The sequence below is a fragment of the Phalacrocorax carbo genome, chromosome 13, assembly GCF_963921805.1.
Source record: "Phalacrocorax carbo chromosome 13, bPhaCar2.1, whole genome shotgun sequence".
NCBI classification, from domain to species: domain Eukaryota; kingdom Metazoa; phylum Chordata; class Aves; order Suliformes; family Phalacrocoracidae; genus Phalacrocorax; species Phalacrocorax carbo.
In genome coordinates, this window is record NC_087525.1 from 9227071 (window position 1) to 9250285 (window position 23215).

The window sequence follows — 23215 nt, forward strand, 5'->3', positions numbered from 1 at the left end:
ACAAAAAGCACAAAACCAAACACCAAAACCAAACCAAAAAACAAACCCCCAAACCCCCTGCAAACATCCCCTCTGCCTCCCTGCTTTTAGACAGGATGAGAATTCCTTTTTGGTCAGTTTTGGGGTGTTTGGCACATGAGCTGCGTTCCTTGCCGGGAAGGACCCCTTCCAGGATGGCTGTATGGATACTCTCTAAATTGCTCTCTGTACCCTCAGGGGCGGCTGCTGCTGCTGCTGCGCTGTCTGTAGAACAGAGAACGTTTCTAGATCGTCTGTACACTGCTGCAGCTGCTAGTGACATAGAATTGCACGTCCTGCAGCCATGGCTCACCAAAAACAAGGTAACTTTTTAATTAGGTGCTGCTCTCATGCCCGGCCATGCTATGTATGTACCTTTATCCTTTGGATTCTTAAACCCCAGAGGCTGGGGGAGGGATGGGGAGGCATTATTCAGTGTTTCTCTTAATGTTCTATTTTAAAGTGAAGGTTTAAGAACTCTCCTGGTGGTGCGTAGGACAAAAGCATGGCTACAGAAGGCGCAGCTGTGGCACCGTTATAATTCACTTGCCTTTGAAGGCCCTGTAGGAAGGGTTTCTGAATAAATGAGAAGATTAATCAGTGATTTGAAATCTAAGCCAAATGGCAGCTACCAAAACACTGTAGGCTGAGTGAGCAGAAACCTAGAGTTGGAGGAAGCTGCCTTGCTTGTTATGAAACGAAGGACAAAGGAGGCGTGGAGGAGGGACCCTTCCCTCTAGCCTTTTGTTTCTGCGGCTTGTTTTCACAAGCCTGCCTCTTGCCAGCAAGGTTGCCCTCTCAAAATTATGGTATATGCTTGACTGGCCTGTTCATATGAAAAGCAGAGTTAATTAAAAGCAGAGGACTTGTCATCAGGAGGGCACCCAGAGAAGTTAAAGCAAAGCAATTAGGATCGATAATGTATTCATTTAAAGTGCATTTTAATTCTGAAGTGGGGTTTCTCCTTCAGGTCCAAAGCTGCCTGTGATCTAAAGTTGGTTTGCATCTGACTAGGACCGCTTCCTCTGCAAAAAGATCCAGTGTATTTCAGTGTATGCTGTAACTGATATGCCTTAATTGTCCTCAGTGTTCCTGTAGAGATAAACCATTGCGAACTCCAAGCTTCTTGTATGCAGTACTCTAATGACTACGTGTGAACATGCAAATACTCTTCTTCACTGGTTTTTCAGATGCCGATAACCAATTTTGCTGGAGTGAAATGTCCTGTCCTTAATTTTAGCTCACATCATTGGCTTTTAAGCTTCTGTAGAGCTCAAAAAGCAAAACGCTTACATTAAGCACCGCAATGGGAGCTGGAGCTTTTTATGCACTTGTAAGCAAAAAGGTTCTTATCGCATTTATTAGTTTTGTACTGAAGTGTAGGAAACAGCACATCTTGAATGGCTGTTTCAGAATTGTTATTTTCCAGCCATCTCTTGAGTGAATATGGAAAGATTTCAGTTAGCCTTTCGATTTCAGCCGGTGTCCTTGGGCCTACGAAATGATCAAAGGAAAGAGAGGCTGTTTACTGTCTGAGCAGCTGTCTTGGGTCATTTCTTACGTCGGCAACCCAGTGCATGTGTGTTCCCAAAATGCTATGCTCTCTCAAAGAAATCTCTGCCGGTACTGAGCTAGTGTTGCTTTTCCTAATATCTAAAGCAATATCTCTTGATGGAGTTTAAGCCCACTGACCTCTTCTAGTTGTCTATTGTCTATGCAGAACAATTAATTCCTTTTTCTTTGCAGTAACTCCTTATACTTCTTGAAGAATGTTGTTGTTTCCCCTCTGCCTTCTCTCTAGGCTAAATGCTGTTTATTTCAGTCCTCCTCCCTGGACCAGTTTTCCAGAGCTCTGATAGTTCCTGTTCTCTCGTTTTCTTTTCTTTTTTCAGTTGGCTGCCCTTTTTGTCATGAGATACCCAAAATTGAACCATATGCCAGCTGCGGCCTTCTCGCTTCAGAGATGTCTTAGAAGGTAGTTGAGTTTGCATCACTCTCTGTCAGTCCTTCCCGTAGCAAGTATTCATTTTAATATTTGCCTGATCGCTGTGAGGTGGATCTGGGCACTTAAAGATACTTAAAGTTCATGAACCTTTGTAAATATTGCCCTGAGGAGTAAATCTGGACTGCGGGTCTCAAGGGGGAGTTATGCCATACCTGTAGGAACTGCGTGGGCTGTAAACATCTGAGATTGCTTCAGCATTTCAGCTCTAGGAATATTTCAGCTCTGAATTTCACTCCACTCTAGTGATGTGTGTGTTTCTAGCTGCAGCTTGTGTGGGTACCTGAGCTGACCTAACTGGGTGGAGAGAGCAGCAGGGCTGCCACGCCGAACGCGCAGCCAGGGGTCGAGCCTGATACTTGCGGGGCATTCAGTCAGCTTCTGCCACAGATTTTGCAGTCTGGAGGGCAACAGTTGCAAGCAGCTGAACTTGCGTGAGTTGGCAGCTACCTCGTCATGTCTAACAGCGCTGGACGTGCCACGCACGCCGGTCTGGGCTAGGGCTCTCGTGAGACCACCTCTGAAGGCAGTGAGTTCTCTCTTACCTGAGCTAGCAGGCTGCAGGAGCAGCGCTGCACGTACGCTGCCTGCATCGCTGTTTGCACCGCAAGTTTGCAGCCTTTGGGCAGCGATGGTGGCGGGCAGCCAGCGCCCGTCCCCGTCCTGCAGCCCTGGCGCTGCCTTTGGTACCGGCGCAGGCTCAAAGCCGCTGCGGTCCCGCTCCTGCCTTCGGCCTCCGGCCTGGCTATGCCGATACCGCAGCAGGGCAGGGGGACGCGGGGGGCTTTTACCGTGCCTTGGGGCCCGGCCCTCACCGGGGGCGGCGGGACACCGCGGTGAGGGCAGCGGCCCCCGCCCCGGCCCCCGGCTGGGGGCGACCCTCGGGGTGTCCGGCCTCTCCCCGGCGAGAGGGAGGCGGCGAGGCCGGGGTCCGCCCGCCGAGCGGGAGGCGGAGGAGGGCAGGGACCCGCGATGGAGGTGGAGCGGAGGGGCGGGGGCCGGGCCAGGGCAGCCCCCCCCCCCCCCCCGCCCGGGGCGGCGGGCGGAGGCGGTGGCGGCCCCCGGCGGCTCCTCCCCCCGCCCGAGTTACAACCGGTTCGTGCCGGCACCGGCCGCCGCCCCGCCCCGCACCGCCGCACCGTACCGCGCCGGGGATGCGGGGCTGCCCCGGCTCGCCCCGGGGCCGGCTCCCGCCCCCCGCCCCGCCGGCCGCCCGCTGCTGCCGGCGCGGGGCGCAGGTAACGGGGATGGCGCCGTATCGGGGGGTCCCGGCCTTCGGGCAGGTCGGGGGGGGGGGGGGGCCCGGCCCGGCCGGGGGGAGCCGCCACACCGGGGCCGCACCGCCCCCTGGCCCGCCCCTCCGCCGGGAGGCCTGGCTTGGCTGTCCCAGCCCCGGGTGGCCCTCGGAGCGGGGGTGGTGGTGGTGGGGTGGCTCTGCAGGGGCCTCACCAGCACCGGGTTTGGGGGGAAAAGGGGTTGCTCCAGGGCCTGCCGCCGCCCCGGGGTGCCCGCCGGGCAGCTGCTGTCCCTTGCGGTGGCTACCGACTTCCATCCCGCGTCGCCCGCTGTGAGCAGCCCTTGGTGCTGGCTGCGGGTATCTCCTGGTGTCCCTCGGGGGTGGCACCCGGGGGGTGTCGTGGCGCCGTCCCCGCCGTGGGCACGCGGCAGCGGGCGCCCATCAGCATCGCTGCGGGGCCCGGTGCGGGTGCCCGTCTCGGAGGCCGCGGCTGGCCGGGAGCGGGACGGCGTGGCGTGACCCTGTCTCACCGTGTGCGTGGCATCGGCCCGGCGAGGGCGACCTTCAGCCGCCTTTCGGGGCGTGTTGCCGCGCAGATGAGCCGTTCCCGTCAAAACCGGTCTGGAAGTGGACGGCGTCAATGTGTAACGCGGCTCCCCGGGGGTGGGTGGGCTGGCCCCCGGGGCGTGGGGAGAGGCGAGGCGAGCCGGGGGCTATAAGAGTCCCTCCATCCCCACGGAGGAGCTGGCTAAGGGGCACGGAGCTGGCGAGGGAGCCGACGCGCAGGGGAGCCCTCGCAGGTCGTGATGCGTAAGGTGGCCCGCACCTTTGGCAGAGGTGTTGGCGGAGACGTTCTCCTCTGGTCCGTCCAGCTGGCTGGTGGCTTATAGCAGGGCCAGCTTACAGCTGTCTGTATGGGTGCGTGCTGGTGTCGGACAGTCAGTGGTACTTGTAGGCTAGAATAGACTTGGGGGAGGGAGGGGGGCAGTTTCCATCCCCTCTGGGGCAGCGACGCTCTGCAAACAGGTAGGACGGGTTCTGCTGAGCTGACAGATATGTACAAAGCTGGAGGGTTTATGTGCTGCCCTGGCTGATGCTTCTTTATGTGAACTTATTTTGTACAATGGAAAAACATTGTTACACTGCCGGTAAGTTTTGTTCTGGTAGTTTGGTTTTTTTTTTTAAACTCCGTGCTTCTTCCCTTGTCAGGTAGAAATGGAAGGAGTTATTTATGTTGATGAGCCTCTTGCATAATTTACAAAGGATGAGAAGTAGGTAGACCTGAATGCTGAGAACTGAGAAGGAAATATATATGTTCAGTGTGAAAGAACTTGGACAAATATTTAAATGTGGGAGCTACTGTAGTTAAAACATGAGTTAAAGTCTGATGTCATCAAAGTACAGGTGCATCTTTTTCAGTGCATTTAGTACAATGCTGGTACCGTCATGTCAGTACGTATGCAGGTGTTTGGAAATGATGGGTACGTTAAAAACAACTGTAATGTATCATCGCCGCTCTAAGGCTCTAGGTGTTACTTGCAAGCTGAGGGTAGCAGAAACTTCAGATGATAATTGGAAGAATGTTGCCAGAAAAAGAAATTTACATGAAATCTAATTTGACTTAAAATGAGGGATGTTACCATTCTGGCTGGTACCGTCTTAATTTGTACCAGTGCCTTGCAAAACTGGAATAGCTGAGCGTTAATCACACAGGGATTCTGCTGACATCGGCTTTCTTTGCAGCCATGTGCTGGTCGCAGAAAGCAGCCTTCTTAACCAGACTCCAGTTGCAGAAATAACAAACTAGAAACAATCACATTGCTGCTGTCTTTCTCAAGATTCCCTTTGCCACAGATTAATACAAGTTTCTGTGCTGAGGGCTAATGTTTCGGTCATACTTGTGTTCTTTAGACCAGTTCTTTTTTTTTTTTTTTTTTTGTGCTCCTCTCTCATCTTTGAGCCAAATTTTAAGATTTATAGAAAAAGAGCTTGATATGGTGATAACGATGCTTACGTAAAAGAAAATAGTTGCAGCCAGACATCTCTCTCTTCCCACGTTAAAACTGTTGTTGTTCAGTTCGTTCTCTAGGGTTTCTTTTTGTTGTTGTTCATAAAGGCTTTCATCAAGCAGCTCTCTTCCTCTGATTCTTATTCGCAGTGAGTACAACTCACTGAAAAGCTTTTTCTGACCGAACTTCAAGTTACTGTTTAATTCTTTATGCTTCTTTTCTCCATATCAGTGTTTCTGAAGTGACCAGGTTTCCTGGAGTCTGAAACAACATCCTTAGGGTTTGTGAACAGTAAGGTTTGTGAAATGGTTCCCACCTGAATCTTAAAGCCCATCATTGTTTGTCTCTCTCCGGCATCACATAAGTCTTCCTGGCTGATTCCAAGAGAAGACAAAACTGTTAAATGCTCTTTTCTGTATGTGTTTCAGTTTCTTTATTTTTGATGATCATGTGTATCTGCAGAGTCTGTATCCTCCTTCCACACAGTCAGAAAATAGCAAAAGGCACTTTGGATCCCTCCCAAGTCAATGCACAGATTTGATCCCACGCAGGCAGCGTTGGGAGTAGCGAAGGTTTAGTTCCTCCTGTTGGCTCTTGTCCGCGCTACTAAGCTTTTATACTGCAACTCTTCGTTTTCAGGGAAGCATCAAATAACGTAGCAATGAAAGGAGTACAGACATCCACAGTGCAAGCAGCAGTTGGTTGACTGGGACATCTTTAATTATATGTCATAGCAGAGGGCTCTGGGGAATGGGATCCTTGCACAGGGCTCTCAGCTCGTGTGCTCCCTTCAGGAGGACTTCATGCCTTCAGGGAAGTTAGAAAATGCACTTTATTTTAGGTAATAGACACAAAGCAGTGTGAGGTGAAGGAGTAACCTGCAAGAAAGGGAAGGAAAAGCCAGGTCATGTTGGTTCTTAAAAACGAACTCTGGGGCTTTGTAAGTCTGTGTTCCTTTCGGCGACAATTTCTGGGGGAAAAATGACAGTGGTTTTCACTTTTTGCTGGACAATTGTACACTGTAAATGGCTTGAAGTGTTTAGAAAATCCAGGTGTTCTTGCTACCTAAAATCCTGAATTTAGCTAAAAGATGCAAAAGAGATCTGTGGTGCAAAATAGGAGGCATCAGGAAGTAGGAGGTCAGCTCTTCTGCTGCCATAACTTGGGAGCAGTTGGTTAAAGTCAGTAAAGCTGTGCAAACTTGCAGCAGATGAGGAACAGATCCAGAGTTTTTTTATAGTCTTTCTATTAGAAAAGACTACGTGACTGAAGACTAAGAAAACTTTTTTCCTCTCCTGCCCTGCCCTCCTTTCTTCCCCATCGAATGTTCAGAATAGAACTGAACTCAGAGTTGTCTCTGTGCCAAATTTTAGGGCCTCAATATAGTGGAAACCAATATCACAGCTAAAATGTGTTTGTTTGCTGAAGCTTACTTTTTAAACAAATTGGAGTTGGGATTATTCACTGTCTATTTCCATTATTTTAGTAGGTTTCTGAAAACTTCCTTGCTTTGTCTCAGTGGAGGTGTCTTTTCTTGAAGCTGTCACTTATTTCCACCATTTTTACTCCAGTCAGGGACAGACCAAGCCAAGTGATGCTTATTTAATGCACGGAGGGATGCGTATGGCAGCTCTTTTGGTGGCTGCGTACATACAGTTTAAATATTTTGTGTAGAAATATGGGGATCCCCTTTTGTATAAAGGTTATTGTTCTAGGAAAGTACCTGTAAGCACCTTCTTAATGCTTTGATACCTTATGGTGTGGCATGACGTTTGTCTGTCCCCGCTGTCACCCTTGCGTCTGAGGTAATCAAGGGACACTTACCAGACATGTAGAGGAAATAAATCAGAGCTTACATTTATAACTGAAGCGTATAATGTTGTAACATTTGTAACTGGAAACACTGTATCTTGAAGGACTGTCAGTATGTTAAAGCTGTAAATCACTCCTAAAGGACCTAGAATGTCAAAGTTTATTTTACATTAGCAGACAATGTTTTTGTTATTTTGGACCCCAAGGTTGCTGTCAGCTGTTAATTAATTGAGGGGGGAATCAGTATTTCTCCACTGAAATAACTTGATTACTTCTGAAGCTCCTCTGAAAAGATATTAAAAAGAAGTCATTTAATGTAAAAATACCAGTTTTTCAGAGTTGCGTTCACTGTTGCAGTGATACTTCAGCTGAAAACTTGCTTTTCTCCTCTTTTTCTGCAGGTAGAGTTGCCACGTGAAGGTACATTTGTAGGGAGCTGAAGGACTTTTGTGTCATCATCTGTAAGTATCTACCCTCAAAGTAACATTTAAGTGTGCCTCTAAAAAAGAACTGGCCTTTTTCATGTCTCTATAGTAATTATTCCTCAAAATTTTGTACTGCAGCTTTTTTGCAAGTTTTCAATGTGAATTCTTAAAAATTGCTCGATCAGTGAGTACAGGGAGCTTGAATGCAAGTTCTGTTATTTTCTATTCGATTATACCATTTCTTCCATAAAGCAGTAACTTTTTTCCTTTCACTGAAAAGCTGAAGAACTCCATCTCCCCTGGGTTGGGAGCCAAACAGGCAGTGAGACATGTTTATTTTTCTGCTTTGCCTCTTGGGGTCTCCAAGAGCAGGACTGTTACTGCAGCAGCCTTAATGCCTAAGCTGTAGGGTGAAGATGGTCCCTGAGAGTATTTCATGAAGAAAACCGGGTGAGATCTTATCTGTTTCTGTCTTACAGGGCAAAGGAGATAAAATTGTTGAGAATCACATGTCTGGTTAGTGACAGAGCCAGGAGCAGAACATGGATTTTGTGATCATCGCTTCGGCAGATTGCTCCCTCTAGAGAGGGAGGGCAGGTTAGTTGTGCGCACAGGGATGCGTGTATCACTGGAGCCATCCAAACTCCAAAGCAGTTTAGCCTGGAAACTTCTAAATTCTTTGCTAGATGTTAGAGGCCTCAGTCCTTACATTCACAAACTACTCTTGAGAAGGTGTGAGGGCAGTCAGTTACTTAAAGCCGTAGATGCATAGGTGATGGATCTCACCATGCAAAGGAGTTGTGGACTCCAAGAAACGAGTGCCAGTTTGGGGACGGGTGATGTGTGCAAACTCTGCAGAGTGTGGACACTGCAACAGGTTATAGGAGATTTTGGTGTGCATGCTTAATACTGTCACGTCTTGGCATATAAGCCAACACCTGTATACAGTTTTAGAACACTCTTCACTTGCTAATAGGTATGAAGTGATTTTTGGATGCATCAGTCCTCTACACATCACCTTGTTGACAGAGCAGAGCACTGTTACTATTTCCATAACGTCAGTCTTCCTCTCTGCCTGTCCCTCCCGGAGTACACTATCTGGTGGCAAACACCTTGCTAAACTGCAGGGTACTATGCTGAGATTACAGCTAAGTAGACATATTTTTTTTCTTTTTACCTTGAACTAATATTTTTATACTTGTGAATTTTTTTAATCCTACATTATTTATTGGGATTGTTTTATACTTGTAGCTTTTCTTGTCCTTCAAGCCTATACGCTTCACTCAGGGTATCTGAGGGCTTAACAGCTGGTGGCCATGCGGTTCTCTCGTTGAACTGTGGCAGATGTTAATACCTGAGGTCTTCATAAAGCCTATTACTTAGAAAATGAAGTGTTCTCCCTTTCTGTAATACAGTGCTGATGTATGTATGACTTACTAATGCTTTGTGTACTGTTCCTGTGTTATGCAGAAGACGTAGAAGTACCAAATAATAACTACTTTTCATTGCCTGTACGCTGTGCTGCATGTATTTCTCAAAGGACGGTGGAAATAAGGCTCTGTTTAAATGTGTACTTCTCTGTGCAGCTCACTTGTATCAGCAAACCTCGGTCAGTCACCTTCCTAATGCTCTGTTCTCTTTGTGCTTTGTTTACACAGGTTCTGCCTGTACATCTGCACTCATCTGACAAGATGGTATTTCGGAAACCACCAGATGGTGGCTGGGGCTGGGTGATTGTTGTCGTTTCCTTCTTTACTCAGTTCTTGTGTTACGGATCACCGCTGGCGGTGGGAGTCTTGTATTTAGAATGGCTGGATGCTTTTGGCGAAGGGAAAGGCAAGACTGCTTGGGTTGGATCACTAGCAAACGGAATCGGATTGCTTGCCAGTAAGTGTAGATGCAGTATCTATCTTAAATCGAAAAGTTTCTAATAGATGCTTTACCTGTGTGTGCTTTTGGAATTACATTAAAGACAGCTGCAAACGATAGAATGAGGATGCTGCATTTTTGGTTTAGGTCAAGACGGGGAAGATGATTATATTTGTAGTTCCACTACACATAAACCAAAACAATATTACAGTAAAAGAGTAATAAAAATATTACCCTTAGAAAATTCAAAATTATTGTATTTGAATAAACTAGGAAAACCAATATCTGGGAAACTGAATGGCAATTTTACTGATTTTTTTTTTTTTTAATGAGGCTTTAAGACTAACATTTGCATTAGTATCTTTAAAATCAGATCAAACTGCTAGTCTGAAATGGTTCAAGTGCTTTAAGAAAAAAAAAAGTCAATTAATAAACCAGCTACTCATTTTACAGCTGTAGAAATAAACCCATCTTTTAGAGTGGGGGAGGGCTCTTTTCCACTGTTTGTTTGAGGAAGGAACTCCCTCTGAAGCCTGGAAAGTTATGGATAATGGGGGCATTAAACAAAACAACTTAGTGGAAGCTTTTCTTCAGTAAGACATTGTCACTTGGAGAGTAACAGCAGGGTTTTAGAGAAATAGAAGACCCCTTTGAAAGTCCATAGGTCCATTTTGTTGTTGTTGTTGTTTTAATATCAAGCATGGGTATTGTACTGGGTAATATCACCAGCTGCTGCTTTTCAAAGACTTACCATGGGAACTATTATCTTTTTGCTGAATCTGGGAAAAAATTGCCTGCCAGCAGAGAAATTGCTACAGGCAAGCAATTATGTAGCTTAATGGACAAAATGCAGCTCAGGATTTTGAGGAAATCTCTTCTTAAAAGAAAGTTGATGGTCAAATAGTGATACACACCTGAATGAAGACCTGTATGACCTATATGACCTTTGTATGACGCTATAACTGGCCAAATACTGGTGTCACACTTGTGTTAGGGTTTTGTACCACTAGGCAGAATAGAAATGGGCAAAGGCAGGTGTTTCATTAACCACAAGAAGACTATATTGAGTCCCAGAGCGTAAGTGGGCAAAGAATTGTAGACTGCTTTTCCATCATACTATTTTATTTTCCTGTTTTAAGGGCATTAACTCCTATTACTAATGGATCAAGATCTAAATAAACTTGAGTAGGAAAATGAATGGGGGGGGAGGCTAAACAAGATAGTTACTGAAAAAAAACTAGGCAGAAGGGAATTGCAAGAGATGGGCTGAAGAAAAACCCTCTCCCTGGAGACCAGAAGTCTCTGGCTCTCTCCTCTGACAAGAGCCTTAGCCCCATTTCTCATATGCCAACACCGTGCTAGTTCCCAGATTTTGTAGTGCCCTCTGTGTTGCCGCCGTGAGCAGTTGTCAGTAGTGTGTTTTATAGCGAATAGAAGCTTCTGCGACTGAATAACAAAAATAAAAGGTACTATGGTAATTGATTTTGGTACAGAATGAGTACATTACTTGAAATTTTGATGGGTTAGGAGGAACATTGTGTGTCAGTGTGCTTTTATTCTTTCAGTTCAGGATTTGGAAGCTGGATAATCATTCCTATTTTTAATGCCTTAAAAAAGTACAGTGAGGACCTTTTAATTGCATTGAGGTTTTCAGAGTTGACTGAAAACAAAATATATATTCCCTGCTTTACCTGAAATGGAAGATCCCACTGTCTTGTCAAGCTGGGATCTGACCTCAGTGATGACTTTACTTCAAGTGAACTTGTTGGTGCGACACTTTAAGCATCATAACCTCTACCTAAATGCAGAATGCTCTTGACAAGTTATGCGTTTTCATTCAGTTTTCATTGCAGGCCTTTTTTTGAGCTAGTCACTAGTGTAAATAACATACGTGTTTTCAGCGCAAAACCATTGATATAACATGTTGTAAAGTTAGGCCCTTTTTAACGAGTATAGGAAAAGAGAACTTACTTCTGATCTTACTTGTGCTGTTGCAGGTTCCAGTATTATGGGCCAGGTGGGACCATTGTGTGTTTGTTGTAGACTATGTTAAGTAGAAGATGGGACTAATAGAATTTTCCTAAATTAGCAAATTTTCATGGATGTAAAAAGATATTATCTGTAACTTAATAACTTAACGATCTCCCCAAGCAAGCTGACTTCAGCAGCAGTGTTACATCTGTGAATGCTGGTAACAGGAATCCTTACCCCAAAGCCTTTCCGTAGTCCCCTTGCCTTTTACTGTTCCGAACTCAATTCTTCTAATATTTGCTGTTCTTTCCCTTCTCCTCCTTTTTTTGGTTTCCAGTCTCTGATCTAGTTGTCCAAAGACTCTTTTTTTCAGGTATTGCTACTCTTAAAGCAACCCATGTTACATGCAGAAAATACTGTAATTCTCACTTGATTTAGGACATGTTTGTTCAGTGCATTCCCTGTCTTTTCTTTTTTCAGTATTTAGTTCCCACGTTAAAATTATGTAATCTTATAATACAAGTTGCTTAGTTTTAGTTTTCAGCTGATGAATAATGTTATCTTTAAGTGGTATAATTTGAAGTGTCGTTGAATAATTGTGGTATAAGTCTAGAGACCGCAATCAATTTACTTCTAAATTTTCTTTTAAGCCTGTAACTTGATACAGTCTTTTTGCCGTTGATACAAGAGACTTCCACTCTTTCAGTTAAGGCTCTTCTGAAAAGCCATTAAGAATCTTCTGTGAGCCCTCTCCAACTTAACATCTGTAGATGCCAGATTGGAAAAAGAATGGCAGTTATGGTAGATTTGCAGCTACATACAGGAAAGGAGTTAGTGTCCGTTTGCTTAAGGAAGGCTTTTCTCATTGATAGCACTGGAAATCACATTAGCTAGCCTCTGTGACAGAGGAAGGTAGTGGCTGTGCTATATTACTACTGTAATTTCACCAAAAAGAAGAAAACATCCCTATATGTATGCCAGCTGGCACAGAAAAAGGTTCTGTGTGTCTCCTCTTCCCTCTGCACATGTTGTCTTAAATGTTTTTTAAAGTAGCTGATGGTGGCGAGTCCTTTCGCATTTGCTGCGTTGGTATCCCTTCTACAGTGTTTACCTCTGACTTGTGTGAGAGCTAAACTTAGACTCGAGACATAGAAACCCAGTACAGCACCTTGTTTATTGAGACGAGTTTCCTAGCTGTCTGGTGTTCGATTTCCGTCCTCTTGCTCACAGCAAAGGCAGCATCGCTAAGGCCAGGAGTCCGCCCTGAGCTGGACTGTTCGGCTCATCAGCTGGAGAAGGGAACGGGACAGGGACCTGACTGATTTCTTCCTTGCAGGATGACTTGAATTATAACTTTGTGTGATATGACCTTACAGTGTATTGGAAGAAATGCCCCTAAAAAAAGAAAAGCATCAGTGTTATTGTGCTGGGTTGTGGTGAGAGCTCTTCTACAATATTATGTGTCATAATGCTGGTCAGGTGGAATGCGGCACATGGCTCCGTGGATGATGTAGGGCTTGTTGCATAGAAAGAAATTGCAATGAGCTTAGCATGTTTTCCCTACTAAAAACAGGCCAGAGGGGGCTGTTTATTATATTGTTGAAGATCATGTGTTTCTCCTGCATCAAGTGTTCTTAATTTTACATTCATTTGGAGGCTGAAATTAAATTTGATCCATGTTACACTTGTTAAAAGCAAAACAGACAAAGACCATGGAGCCTGTAGTTGGCTCCACAGCTGTTTACAGTAAGAGTTGACTTCACAGAGTTTGGCATAGCAGCAGACCCCAGCAATACGTCTCCCATTCCCACTCCCCTTTATTAATGGAGAAAGAGCACAGGGAGGATTCTCCCTTTAAAGGCATGTCTTCATAAATTACCGAGGTGTTTCTGCTGGTCTGAGGCATCAAGTGTTCTCTGTTTGAAAAGCTTAATTTTGTGTTTTCAAGCAATATTTTTACAACTCTAAAAAACCCTTTGCAGCATCTACATATTTTTGGACAAAAAACTCGCACGTAGATAGCGCCCACTGTAAACTGTGGAAGCTATACGTGGTTTGTGAGGAGGGGAGAGGGCATCCCAAAGGTTCCTCTGCAGAGGAACCCAGTTCATTTAATAACTTGATCAGAAAGGAGCAGTCCTTCCAAACAGTTGGGAGCAGGTTGCTGTTTGGTGTAAAAAGGCTCTTTCTGGTCTATGTTCTTATCCAAAGTACAAGCACTTGGAGAATGTTACGTTTATTATGACCAGGTTTTAGCAACGCATTTTGTATGCAAAAATTATTCTTGTGTTCTGTCCAGGCATACAGTTACATACAGTCCTTGAGCATTGCTTCTACCCTACAGTTTCAACACGCTCAGACAGATACCAACAAGTGGCGTGGGTCAGATTAATGCAGGTGATAAGAAAAAACTCAGTTGTCCAGTATTGTTTGTTTAGCAAAAGGTTTTGTGTATGTATGAGGTGAAGGAGGGAGGATGCTTCAGGTGGGTGAGTGGAGGAAGGGAGTGTTAGTTTGCAGAATTTTTCTCTTCGTGTAGGACGGTAGAGGAAGAGAGTGTCGGTTCTTGATGTCCATTAAACAAAAGAGCTTTGTACTTGTCAGGAGGTCAGAAGGTCGCGGCAGTTATAAAGTTCCTGTGCGAGCAGCAGATGGATTGTTTTCACATCTCGGGAAGGTCTCACTAAGGGTAAAGTCTTGTATTGAAAAAAATCTTAATGAAAATGTCTATGTACAAATGATTCATCCTAGGAGTTCTTCCTCTTTGGTCCCTCCACATGAATATCTACTGTGAGAGCCTGTCTTCTTTCTGCTGCTTCTTCCCATTTTGTCTAGGGATCTTCTTGACTGCTCCCCTGCAGAGCCTGACAATTGTATTACTGGTTGCCGAGCCTTGACAGGTTGTGTGCAGAAGAGAAGTAGCTGTGCCTGCGCTGGCTTCAGTGTCTTTCAGAACAAAACAGTTTTCTTCCTAGAGGTAGCTGTCATTCTTATAAACTGGGCTGGTATCATTTTTTAACAGAGTTCGGTCTAGTTTTAAGATACATAATTTGGATGAAAAAAACCCCAGGGACTTTTTTTTTTTTTTGTAAAAGAGGTAAATGTTTATCAATGTCTTCAAATATTATTCTAATACCAGAGTTAACCCCTGGAGTCTCTTGGCAAACTGAACAAAATGCTGGCTTTAAAGCCATTTTCCATGCTTACTATTGAGGATTGCCACTGGGATTTTATTTTTATGTTGTTTATGTTACGGTGAGAAATACATTACCAGTGGAAGGATCTTTCTGAGAGAGAGTCAACTAAATGAAACCCCTTATGCTGCCTGAAGAGCTGTTTCCTATGCAGCTGTACGTAGACCCTTAAATTCTTCAGGATGTCCACTTTGAACGAAATCCTCAGGGCAGGAGCTCACAGCACAAATCTTGGTCCCACTCTGGGAAAGTTGGATGTTTGACCAGAATTAACTGCCTTGAACCCATTGTGCTTGAACTACTTGTAGAGAATAACACGTTTGTGTACAGTGAACTCCTGTGCAAGTACCATGGTAATAACCAAAGGTACTTTGCCTGGTGGAAAAAAAAAAAGCCAGCTCTTTTGGAGACGGAGAAGGAGAAGGAATGCGAGGAGGCAGGGAAAAGAACAAAGATGCTGACTGTCATGGGGGTTTTCTTTTGTGAATTTTGTTTTCTAGCAGTACAATGAGGGGAGTGTGAAAGTAGGGCCTAGTGTGAAGGGGAAGATGGAGCTGTTTTTCTTCTCGTCCTGGAGACCTACAATAACTATTTTAATACTGATACTGGTGCTCCTTCTTATAACAGGGTCATTGCTGAGCTGCCAAATCTCTTGCTGTGTGAGATGACACATTAACACTGAGCTTATTGGAGTAGGTTCTTTGGTTTTGTGCAGGTTGTTTTCCATGTCAGAGCAAAAAGATTTCATTGTACTTTCTGTTCTCCTTTGGGATTATTTTTTGTAAGTGGGAGAAGCTGGAAGAGCATCTCCTTGGACCCTGTCAGAGATGCTTTTGATGGTGTTCCAGAGGAGAGTGTCCTTGTCAGATTATGAAGACTTGTTTTTCAGCTCTGTGTCTCCCTTGTTCTGGCTTGGGGTCAGAGGGTCCAGCTTCACCTTGGATCCTCTAGTAGTGATCAGTGTGGTCTGTACCAGTACCACCACCCCAGGCTGGACAGAGGCCTTCTGAAAGTAGCTGTGTTGAAATACAGGGAGCAGGTGGAAGGCAAATACTGTTTGTTTCAAATAGTGGGTGAGAAATAAAGAAGAGAAAGAGTGAAAATTCCTCTGGTTAATTGAATTATGTTATCGCTACCTAATGTTCTTTTAGTGTAGAAGAATATTTTATGTAATACAGATTCGATCCTTTGTTTATTTTGAAATCCCATGGTTTTAGGAAACATACCAATCCTAATTTGCCAGTTCTAGTAGTTAATTCTAAGAATCAGCAATGATCTAACACTCTCAGCTTTTGTTCTCGGCAAGCTACTCTGCCCAAGTTATTCTGGCTGGCTTTCATTCCCACAGCGTGCTGACTCTGGAGAAGCAGCAAGCACTTACATCTTCCTTTTTAATCGTTTCCAAAATCCAAATAAACCCCACTTCCCCAGAAGATTTTTCTCGATTCTTCTTTAACTCCAACTCCTTGCCTGGATAAGCCCCGGTTCGGACTCCCTTCCCTTCATGTTCCCTGGGCAGAGAGCTTTTACATAGGGCAAAAGTTCTGACCTGCCTTGCCTTTGAGAATCGCTTCACCTGCTAACGAGTCTGTGCTCCTGCCTGCCAGAACTGCCTGTCCCATGGCCGGTAACCACATGAAAATCTTGCCTGCATTCCCAGCTGCTAGCTCCTGTCTGCAAACCCGGGCAAGCACCGTCCTCGGCTCCAACTGTTGTTCACCTCATATCACCTCTCTGGGCTCACCTCCCATCTGTTGGGAATCTGGGTTATATGTGAGTCAGGCAGGACCAACCTTAACAAATGGCAGACTCCAAAGTTACTGTTTTCAGATTGTATTCACCATGGAGTGTCTTTGTACTGCTGCAGGGGAGACACAAAGGTGGTGAGGGCTTTTTTGTTGTTGTTGGGTTGGGGTTTTTTTTCTGTTTGTTTTTAAATAATGTCATTCATCTGTGTATCTAACTTCTAATCTCAGAGTTGCTGAGTTTAGGATGTTGGGGCTGATATATAAGTCTATGTATGAATGTTCAGAACTGCAGGGTTTCAGAAGAGAGATTGTCTTTTGCAAGCCAAGTCCCTTGCTGGTTGCTTATTTATGCAAGGCACCAAGCTTGCACACTACTTCAGACTAAAAGGTGTATTCCAGGTCACACAGCTGAAAATAAGTGCTTGTTCTACAGCTTCTGTGAGGAGAGAGCTGGCCGAGGAGAGGCAGAGTAAGAATGTTGCCTGCACTTTGTTCTTGTTTTGGGGAACTAACCAATAAAGAAATATTGTGGGGGTTAAAAAAACAGAGAGGGAGAAACCTCTTCCGAACTTCATGAACATTGCTCTGGACGTTGTCAATAAATGCCTTTTAGTTTCCATAGTTTTACTGTAGAAACCAAGATAGGTAGTAAACAGTTCTTTGGCAGAATGCTAACTAGCACATATTTAATACCCTAGAAAATGAGGGAAGAATACTGTTTATCTTTCTCTGGTATATCAGCAGATATTTCCTCTATGTAAGCACCAGGTGGCATTCTTACCATGATTATGATCAGAAATTACTATTTTCCATTTCAGTTTTATAAATCTCATGTTATATCAAGATGAATACAGATACTGTCTTTTCTGAAACACAGTTTTTGGGCTCTGTCAAAAAATACCTGCTTGGTTAAAGCCTGGCTGATGGTCTCTAACCTCTTTTGGTATCTAAAGGGGAAGATTCTTTTCAGAGCCGTTGTACGAGTCCTTAGGGGTGCAGTGATAGTGTTACAGTCTAGTGTGTATGTATCATCCTGTGTGTAAAGAATGTTTGCTCACTCTCTCACTCCCAACCTTGGTACCATTTCATGGTCTTGATGTCAGTTTCTCCTTGAGCAAAGATCTTGCAAGCCTGATCTTGTATGTTTTTATAACTGACTCTCTTAAAGAATCCTGTAAAAATGAGTACTCTGAACTGTTGTTTAATATAATTATCCATTTAAATAATTATCACAAGCAACATTTCAATAGACTGAGATTTTTTAGAAGTTCTTACCGGTGCTGGTATTTACTAGGAATGTTTTTTCTTGCTTTTCCTCCAGGTCCTGTCTGCAGTATATGTGTGTCATCTTTTGGAGCAAGACCAGTAGCAATTTTCAGTGGTTTTATGGTGGCCGGGGGCCTCATGATGAGCAGTTTTGCACCTAACATATACTTTCTATATATTTCATATGGGATTGTTGTTGGTAAGAAACACCGCTCCTTCATATAGAAACGTAATCTTTATTATTTTGAGTCTTGGTTTAAGAGTCTGAAATGGAAACTGATTGACAGAGGCAACGGTACTCTGGGACTTGATTTATCAAGGAATACTTTACTTTGGAGCAGGGATGGGTGTCACACAAGCAGACTGTTACCATGTAGTGAAAGATAAAGGCAATGCATATGTTCTTCAGGGTTTGAAAAGAGTTTGTCCTCTGCTGACGTGATTGTTAGAGACAGAGAAGCTGAGGTTCTACCTAAGGGGTGGAATCAAGCAGGTGTTCTGCAGGCATGAAGTGCCAGCCTTAAAGGAATAACATCTCCCCGGGAATTTTGTCATGTACTCATTCTAATTTGATAAATTAGGGATTGTTAGGGAGCAATGTTGTTCTCCACATAACTGGATTGCACCTGAAACGCTGTGCTAAAGGCATGAAAGTCCTGTTCTCCTGGCAGGTGGTGACCTGCCCCTCTGCACTGCAGAGGCCTGCTGTGGGTAGTTTATCAAATTATCTGTGTCGGGAATCCGGGCAGCTCGCTGGCCAGCAGGGACCCGGCAGCGTGCTGGCCCGGGCGCGGTGCCACGCGGACGCGGCTCTGCTGTCTTCTGGGGCCAGCCCCTGAGTGAAACACATGTAACCCTTCCACGCAGCACAGAACCTGAGCCCGTGAACAGCTCAAACCCAGCCCGCTCCACGCCGGTTCTGCAGCCAGGGGCGGTCGGGGGAGAGGGAGGTGGGACAGTGCAGGCAGCCTGAAGGCCCTGCCAGCGTGAGGCTGGCGCGGCTGGTGCGGAGCCGGAGTTAAAAGGTGCGCCTGTGCCCAGGGTGCACTCTTGTATTACCTGGGGAATAAAAAGGGACATTCGTTTCCCAGGGTATGTTACATGCTTTATTTCTAACTTTTTTTCTCGAGGGCTGGGATGTGGCCTTTTGTATACCGCAACAGTTACCATCACTTGCCACTATTTTGACAAACGCAGAGGCCTTGCACTTGGTCTGATTTCAACAGGTATGACTTTTAGTTGTCATTCTCTCTAACTCTTCAACTCTGATACAGCTACCATTACCCTGGCAATAAAAACCAGGAGGTTACATTTTTCTAAGTACTTCCTGAAGTACTTCTTAAGTCAAAACATTGGTATCAATGAACAGATAAAATCAGGCTTCAGATGAAATCATAACTACACTTGCAGGTGTATGGCATGCGTTGTCCATGTAGATGAGGAAAGGATATTCACCAAAATGAAAGCAGACTTGTGAGCAGCGTGGGCTGTATGCCATGGGCAATAAGAGGGGAAACTTACCAGAGAGCTCTCTTCTCCCTCTTCTTTCTTACACCAGATCAGAGGCAAGAAAGAGGTTGGAGATGCAGCATATAAGTGCTGGATCACCATAACCTCGCATTGGCTGTATCGTGAAAGGAGTAGTTGAAGTTTGGCCTTATATTTTTAATATTTTTCCATTTTTAATCCAAAAGGAGACTAAATTCTGAAATCTTCCAAAAGCTCATCCCGGCTTTTTGTCCATGTGTGTTAAATGGATCCTAGAAAAACAAACCTCTGATAATACAAGGAAAATTCTCAAGTAGCTGTTAGTGAGGAGAGGCCTGGTCAGTACAGTCAGCGTTGTGAGATATTAATGCCAGAGCCACACCAGTGGAATAAAGGGGGACCTCTGCAGAAATGATCCTTGGAATAATTTTCAGTGGATTTTGTTGGGATTCCAGGTAGTTTGCCTTAACGCCTGATCTTATTGAGCCCTGGTTAATTTTAGTACCTGGAAGACAAAGCAAGTCAGAATTTTATAATTATTTTTTAGTGTATTGAGGACTGGAGTATATAAATGGCTTTAATATAACCTAGAGACAGTCTTCAGCAAATCATTTTAATTTAAAGTTTGTCTTTAAATTGACTTGAAAAACCAATGCTCGGTATCTGTGAGCGGACATCCATTGCTTACAGTGGAACTGTGCTCACTTCACTGAGAGCTTTTTCTTTACATTGGAGTGATTGCATAAAATGCTTGTGTTCATAGTAGCTGCTTAGTCTTCAGTGTTTTATTCTGAATAGCCAAATTCCCCAGATGCATGTTTGGTCCTGCAGAGCTTCAGAAATGCCTTTGGAGTACGCTCACATCATGTAAGCCCCACTCCTTAAACACCAAGCGGTCAAGGGCTGTTTCTAGGAGGGCTCTTGGTGAACCCCTGGTCTGTTCCTGCCTCAGAGGAGGAAGGTGGCAGTGAGGAGGAGAAAGGGGAAAATGTTGGTGTGTGAAAGTCTAACTGTGCTAACTCAAAATGGTACCTGAAGGGGATACATGTGTGTGACTGCATGGCAGAAGAATGGCTTAATAGTTCTTTGATGTTTTTAATCAGATATAGTATTGATCCTACTTGTGTCTAAAGTGTCTGCTAGTGTTAATCATCATAAACTGTTCAGGTATTTTGAAAGGCTTTTTATTGTGTGCATACTCAATAAAGAAACTGTAGCTTCAAGAGGGATGATAACTTACCGGTTCATTAGGCTGGGGAGAGAGGAGCACAAATGACTTACCATTCCTGTGCGGTGTATTTGTAGCTGCTGAAATGTAGAGGTTTGTTAGTGTTGAAGAATGTTACCAGTTCTTCATTTTAAACTGATATTATTTTCCTTTTATAGGCTCGAGTGTTGGACTCTTTATATATGCAGCATTGCAAAGAGAGCTTATTGATCTATATGGACTGGATGGTTGTCTGCTAATAGTTGGTGCACTGTCTCTAAACATATTAGCATGTGGCAGCCTAATGAGGCCACTGGAGTCATCTGATTCCCCTCCACCAGAAAAAACATGTGTAGACAAAGTCCCAGATCAATATTTTGTTTACCATGAAAAAGAAAAGACTGTTGAAGAAAATATAAGCATCCTTGAAAAGGGCTACGTTGATGAAAAATGTGCAAACAATATACCTGATTACAAACAGGATAGCATTTTAAATAAGAATGTATTAAGCTCAATAAATGTAAATGAGAAAGACACTTATAAAAAGAAAGTTGTAGAACAGACAAACTTCTGCAAGCAACTCGCCAAAAGGAAGTGGCAGCTCTATGTGAACTACTGGGAAGAAACCGTGGTTCTTTTTAAGAACAAAGTATTTTCAGCTCTCTTTGTTGCCATCTTGCTCTTTGATATTGGTGGATTTCCTCCTTCTCTCCTCATGGAAGATGTAGCAAGAAGCGCAAACATTAATGAAGATGACTATCACATGCCCCTTATTTCCATTATAGGCATTATGACCACTGTTGGCAAACTTACTTTAGGAATACTTGCAGATTTTAAGTGGGTTAACACTTTATATCTGTATGTAACTACCCTACTAATGACAGGAGTGGCCTTGTTTGCAATTCCATTTGCCAAAAGTTACCTTACACTAGCGATGCTTTCTGGGATTTTGGGGTTTCTCACTGGGAACTGGTCAATTTTTCCGTATGTAACAACAAAGACTGTGGGAATTGAGAAACTGACTCATGCATATGGGATACTGATGTTCTTTGCTGGGCTTGGAAATAGCCTCGGACCACCAATTGTAGGTAAGTGCAAGGTAGATACTTTAAAATGAACATGAGCTTGTCAGGATCAGAGAGAATTAATTTCCATGCAAATTGTTCCAGTTGGTCCTAATAACAATGGAAAGACGACAACAAAGTCTTCCGCAAAAATTAAGGCCTATTTCGCTTGAGCTGGCCAAGCTGATTGCGTTCTGGTTTTGGCTTTGATGAAAAGCACGTTTCATGTCTAAGCGGTTAAGCTGTATTTTAGATTTGGCCTTTTTTTGGTTTGTTTGGTTTGGTTTTTTTTCCATGATATGTCTCTAACTTAGAGTGCTGTGTTATGTTTAACTCCTCACTGATGCACTTCTCTCCTATTTTCACCCTCAGGTTGGTTTTACGACTGGACACAGGAGTATGACACTGCATTCTACTTCAGTGGCTTTTGTGTCTTACTGGGTGGATTTCTTCTGCTGTTGGCAGCGTTACCCTGCTGGAATGCCTGTACCAATCCGAGCGCAAAGCTGCCTCCAAATACTTACTCCTACAAGGTTGCATCTAGTGCTTAGGTGACAACTGGAAAACACTTTGTGCTTTTTTATATTATATAGCAAAGTATTTTAGTAATTTTCCACTTATTTATAAAGCCCACAAATCCTCTTCCACTAGAAAAATTTCGTTGTTGCTTGTTGTTCAGTTTCTTTTTCTTTTCATTTTTTATTTTATTTTTAAGAACAGTCTTATTTTATCTACTGTGTACTGTGTTTTCAGCCTTTGTCTACTGTAATTTCCTTTCACCCTGTAAGGGGTATATTCTGCTGTATTATCAGCTGTACTTGTTTTTTTAAGGGGAGTGGTGCAGAGGGATGAAAACGTCAAAGCAAAAATGAAGGCCTGTTCCTTACTGGAGAAGGTTGGCATTTCCGTCACCTTTTATAGGTCTCCGAGTTGCACAATCAGACTTTACGAAACAAAAATTTGCCTTATTAGAATGTAATACTGTGACAAGGTGCTTATAACATCATGCTTAGATTAACTTTTTGTCTTTTTAAAATTTCTCCAAGTAACAATGAAGTGCCAGTTGGGGGAGGGAGAAGAGGGGGAATAAAACCAACCTTGTATTGCATAACTGAAATTAAATTTATGATGAAAGTAAAGATTCTTACTACCACTGCAGCTAAGAACTATGTTTATAAATATTGCACATTTTGTGAAGTCTGTTTATAAAACTGTTGAACCAAAACCTTTTAAACCAAGGAATAAATATGATTATTGAAAACATGAAAAGAAATGTTGGCTTGGTTATGCAAGTTCATAATCTTTAGATTGGAGTTGGAGATGTGCTTACAGAAACCCACAGGTAAGTGGCTCTACTGGGGACATCTCCTGCTGCGCAACTACAGTGTAGTAGGCTGAACCTGCTGCACAGAGCTTAGTAGTAGAGCTTTCAACGCGGTAGATCTGATGAAAAAAGGAAAAATGTGATAGCGATGTAATTTTTGCTGTTATTTTTGGAATGGACACAGTAAGGAGAAATGTTAGTAACAGGGAGCAAGAAAAAACGTGGGGGAAGGATAAGAGAAGAGGTATGGGGGAAGCTGGGGTGGAAGGAGTTGCAACACGTCAACACCAAACAGGCCAACGAAGAGAGAGGTCCTGAAACCCACTGCCTGGATACTCTCTAGCCACAGGCTAGCTCTGTGTGTGTGCTGGCTTTTTGCTTTTCTTTAACCCAAGGCCCGAGGCTGGCATGACTGGAGGGAGCACTGTGAGGCTGAAGTCTTTCCTGAGCTGGTATGCGGCTGTGTTTTGGAATTGTGATGGAAACAGTGTTGATAACACAGGGAGGTTTTAGCTATTGCTGAGCAGGGCTTACACAGAGTCAGATAAGTTTCTGCTTCTCACCCCACCCCACCAGCGAGG

The 23215-nt window shown here is 44.1% G+C and overlaps 1 protein-coding gene across 5 annotated transcripts; it reads left to right on the top strand.

Moving 5' to 3' along the window:
* The first annotated feature begins 237 nt into the window (after positions 1-237).
* SLC16A9 (solute carrier family 16 member 9) lies at positions 238-22587 on the top strand. Of its 5 annotated transcripts, none has more exons than XM_064464777.1 (8): positions 238-341; positions 7480-7539; positions 7983-8100; positions 9162-9390; positions 17607-17750; positions 18682-18777; positions 20426-21334; positions 21683-22587. In XM_064464777.1, exons 4-8 carry the CDS (start codon positions 9195-9197, stop codon positions 21859-21861), a joined length of 1524 nt encoding a protein of 507 aa, XP_064320847.1. In that variant the 5' UTR covers positions 238-341; positions 7480-7539; positions 7983-8100; positions 9162-9194; the 3' UTR covers positions 21862-22587. The 5 variants fall into 5 exon arrangements, with proteins under 5 accessions (XP_064320847.1, XP_064320848.1, XP_064320844.1 ...); XM_064464778.1 differs by lacking the exon at positions 238-341 and adding an exon at positions 2980-2998; XM_064464774.1 differs by lacking the exon at positions 238-341 and adding an exon at positions 3092-3258.
* Positions 22588-23215: the final 628 nt, after the last annotated feature.